At 41.9% G+C, this 4663-nt stretch overlaps 1 protein-coding gene across 1 annotated transcript; it reads left to right on the top strand.

Moving 5' to 3' along the window:
• The first annotated feature begins 3055 nt into the window (after positions 1-3055).
• On the top strand, positions 3056-4372 carry LOC111756697 (syncytin-2). The gene is made up of 2 exons (XM_063249493.1): positions 3056-3073; positions 3608-4372. The coding sequence occupies exons 1-2, from the start codon at positions 3056-3058 to the stop codon at positions 4370-4372; spliced, it is 783 nt and encodes a 260-aa protein (XP_063105563.1).
• The last annotated feature ends 291 nt before the right edge of the window (positions 4373-4663 follow it).

Genomic DNA, 4663 nt, shown 5'->3' with positions numbered 1-4663 from the left:
TGGCTGTGCAACATCTGGTGCAGGAACAGCTTGAAGCAAGCCATATAGTTCCTAGTAATTCCCCATGGAATACTCCCATCTTTGTCATTAAAAAGAAATCAGGGAAATGGCGATTGCTACAATATCTTAGAGTGGTAAACAGGACTATGGTCTCGATGGGAGCCTTACAGCCAGGCCTCCTTTCACCTGTTGCTATACCTTTGGGCTGTTTTTAAATTGTCATAGTTCTCAAGGATTGCTTTTTTACTAACCCTCTGCATCCAGATGATCAAAAATGTTTCACTTTTAGTTTACCAGTTATTAATTTTAGAGCATCTATGCAAAGATTCCAATGGCGAGTCCTACCACAAGGCATGGCAAATAGTCCTGCCCTATGCCAGTCTTTTGTTGCTTCAGCAATACAGTCTATAAGAGACCACTGGCCAGAAATATATCTCACTTATTATATGGATGACATCTTGATAGCTGGAAAAAATGGGGAAAGAGTTTTAAGATGCTATGATGCATTACTGGCTGCCTAACAGGATAAAGGACTTGAGATAGCCCCCGATAAAGTTCAACTCACCAATGCATACACATATTTGGGTTTTCAAATGAGGGGACCTCAGATTTCTTCTCAAAAGATACAGTTGAGACTAGATAAACTTCAGACTTTAAATGATTTCAAAAACTTCTTGGGGATATTAATTGGCCCATGCCCTACTTAAAAATTAGTAAGAGTGGGTTAAAACCCCTCTATGATATCTTACATGATAATCCTGACCCTACATCCCCTCACAAACTCTCTCCAGAAGGAAAGCAAGCAAAATACATACTGTTGATCAGGCCATTCAATCCCAGACCATTACCTTTATAGATTATGGTAGACCTTTGAAATTTATCATTTGCAAGACTATGCTCTCTCCAACTGCTATCTTCTGGCAGACAGCACCATTAATGTGGGTTCATTTGCCAGTAACACCTAAAAAGGTCATTGAACCCTATTATCAGGCTATATGTACCCTCATTCTCTTGGGAAGAGAACAAGGAAAATGTTATTTTAGTAAGGAGCCAGATATTTTCATACTGCCTTATACCAAAGAACAGATTGATTGGCTCATGCAAACAACTGAATTCTGGCCCATTGCCCTTGCCTCCTACACAGGGCTCATAGACAACCAATATCCCCCAGACAAGATTATTAAATTTGTCAAATAGGTATTCATTTATCTTCCCTATGGTCATGTCATTCAAACCAATGCTTTATTAGTATTTACTGATGGCTCCTCAACTGGCTTAGCAGCCTATGTTTTTTCAAAACCAAACTATATCCTTCCAAACAAACAGTATATCAGCCCAGATCACAGAGTTGCTTGCTGTCACTGCATCCCTTTCCACATTTCCCAATCAGCCCATAAATTTATGTACTGACAGCACTTATATCGCACACTCTGTGCCCCTGCTAGAAACAGCTGGTCAAATCAAAAGTGCCTCCAACACTGGAGATCTGTTTAGGCAAATACAGATGCTTATTATAAAAAGGACTTGCCCTTTTTTTATCAGACATCTACATGCTCACTCTGGGTTACCAGGACCTCTGGCCAATGGTGATTATGCAGCAGACCTGGCCACTCGATCACAAGCTTTCCCTTGTACTTTAACTAATGTTAGCTCCAATGATCACAATGACAATGTTACTTCAGCACAAAAGTGTCATCAATTACACGATCTCAATGCCCACACCCTCTGGCTTATGCACAAGATCACTAGAGAACAAGTCAGACAGATAGTAAAAAATTGCCCCTCGTGTGCCACACACCTCCCAGTTCCACACCTTGGAGTTAATCCCAGAGGACTAATCCGCAATGCATTATGGCAAATGGATGTCACCCACATTCCTGAGTTTGGCAACCTTAAATTAGTTCATGTAACTATAGATACCTTTAGTGGTTTCATTTATGTCTCTCCCCAGACTGGCAAAGCCACCAAACATGTGGTTTGCCATATGTTTACTACCTTATCAGGTTTGGGATGCCCAAAGCAATTAAAAACTGATAATGGCTCAGGCTATGCCTGTTCTGCTTTTGCCCATTTCTGTCAACATCTTAATAGTCATCATATAAAAGGCATACCTTATAACCCTTAAGGTCAAGTCATAGTCGAAAGGGCACATCTCTCCCTAAAACTCACGATTGATAAAATAAAAAAGGGGGGATGGTACCTCACAAGGGGTCACCTAAAAATACTCTATCTCATGTCTTATTCATCCTTAATTTTTAAAATCTGGATGCCACTGGACAATCAGCAGCCACCCATTTTTGGCATACAGAAACACAAAAGCAATTTGCTTCTGTACTATGGAGAGACCCCTTGACTAACTCATGGCATGGTCCAGACCAGTCCTTATCTGGGGACGAGGATCAGTATGCATATACTCTAAAGAGATGAAATCTGCAAGATGGTTCCCAGAATGATTGGTTAAACAAAGAGATCAAGTGCAACAAATAGAAGATAATGTTATGGATGACACCAGGAATAATAATGCCCCCTGAGAGATTTTTCCCATCTCTTGTTTTTCAGATGATGGAATTGAAAATCTGGATCCTACCACTGGGAATTTTGATGGCCCTACTGCTGACCTTGCATGGTGGCTTTGGACCTCCTATAAGCAAAGAACAACTACTAAAGCAATTGTATGGTAACCCCTGTGATTGCAGAGGAGGTTTTACCTGTGATAAATATAACAAAGGCCTTGTCTGTTGCATGTTGCAGGAGGCCCAGGCCAATCTTATGGCACACAAGTACTCAATTACAAAGTATACATATACACTCAGACAGATTGTGGAGACAAGATAGCATACCTTACTGCTCACCCAACTGTCACAGGTGGAATGAGCCAAAGTTGAAGGTACTATGTCAAACCTTGCATGATATCCAGTGTCAATGGCCAACCGGGGTTGTGCCCCCAAAAAATGTCCTTACAAAATGGAAATGCATTCTTCCTGCTATGACTCAGTACAGGAGTACATGGGAAAAGACAATAAGACTTATTTCACTGCCATATTTCAGAGACCTAATGCTGGAAGTTTTGAGGGTGAGGGGTCCGGCATCCCACAGGTCCTTGGAAATTCAAAGTATGCCCAGGCCTCATGCAGCAGCACAATTGGTAGCCCAGAGTGCTGGAGCAAGGTAGCCCCATTACACATTTCAGATGATGGCAGACCCCAAGACAAGGTTAGAGAACTTCAAGTACAAAACAATATAGAGCAAACTATAGAACAAATGTTCCCCAAGATAAATTATCATCCCCTGGCTCTCCTCAAGTTGAGAGGTGTAAATCTAGATACCCAGACCTTAGATATCTAAGAAGCCACTTATATAGCCCTTAAAGTTTCTAACCCTGATTTGGCTAAAGACTGTTGGCTGTGTGTGGCCTACCCCATATAGCTTTGCAAATCTTAATTGTAGTGTCAGCGTCCCATTTAGAGTGGAGCCTGTAGGTTTCGGAGATTCCCCCTTCCTCCAGGGAAGTTTTCATAACGATACCTCTGACATTGATGCTGGGTTTGTCACCTTCACTAATTGCAGTTCTATAATTAACTGGACTACCCCTCTTTGTCCAACTAAGGGACAAGTATTTGTCTGTGGAGGAAAGATGGCTTTCACATTTCTGCCTGCCAATTTGGAAGGGTTGTGTGTCATGGCTACCCTAGTACCTGACATAGATGTTATATCTGGAGATGAGCCTGTTCCCATTCCCAGTCTTGATTACAGTGTAGGTCATACTAAGAGAGCAGTGCAGTTTATTCCCCTGATGGTAGGACTAGGGATTTCAGGAACCCTGGCGACAGGTACTACGGAACTAGGAGTCACAGTGCATTCTCACAACAAGCTTTCCAATCAGCTTATTGATGATGTTCAGGCATTGTCTAGTTCTATTCAGGACATCCAAGATCAAATAGATTCATTAGCTGAGGTAGTTCTTCAAAACAGAAGAGGGTTAGACCTCCTAATGGCAGAGCAGGGAGGCATCTGTTTGGCATTACAGGAATGCTGCTGCTTCTATGTGAACAAGTCCAGCATTGTTCAAGACAAAATTAAGAGACTACAAGAAGACCTAGTAAAAAGAAGAAGAGAGCCATTTGAAAGCCCTCTCTGGAGTAGCTGGAATGGAATCCTGCCTTATCTTCTTCCCTTGCTTGGACCATTACTTGGACTCTTAATTTTATTTTCATTAGGCCCTTTCCTTTTTAATAAATTGATGGCTTTTGTCAAACAACAGGTGGATACCATAAAAATGCAACCTATGCAGATCCATTACCACAGGCTTGAAATGGCTGATAGAGATAATTACACGGAGCCTGCAAAACAGTATTATGATAATGCTTTGTGAAAGCATGCTGTCTGCTCCATTTCTCTTACTTTGGTGTGATAGACTGGATAGCCAGAGATGGGCAACTGGACCTTACACGCACTAACCAATTGCCACCTAAGACAGGAGCTGGGCATGTTGCTGCCCTGCCTCCAGTGACAGGTATGGCAGAATTGGACCCATGTGAAAGAATTCTGACCCAAGACAGGCACAGTCTCCTCAAGGATGCAGCTTCTTATAAGCCTCTTAAATTTTAAAGGGGGGACCTGTGGGAAACCCCGCAATTGGCCATCTTCTTATGTTAATAAGACA

This window comes from Cavia porcellus, unplaced genomic scaffold, assembly GCF_034190915.1.
Source record: "Cavia porcellus strain 051 isolate PalLab524CR breed Dunkin Hartley unplaced genomic scaffold, mCavPor4.1 scaffold_5, whole genome shotgun sequence".
NCBI classification, from domain to species: Eukaryota; Metazoa; Chordata; class Mammalia; order Rodentia; family Caviidae; genus Cavia; species Cavia porcellus.
The sequence above is the reverse complement of the archived record's forward strand: the minus strand, read 5'-3'. Positions and strand labels throughout refer to the sequence as shown.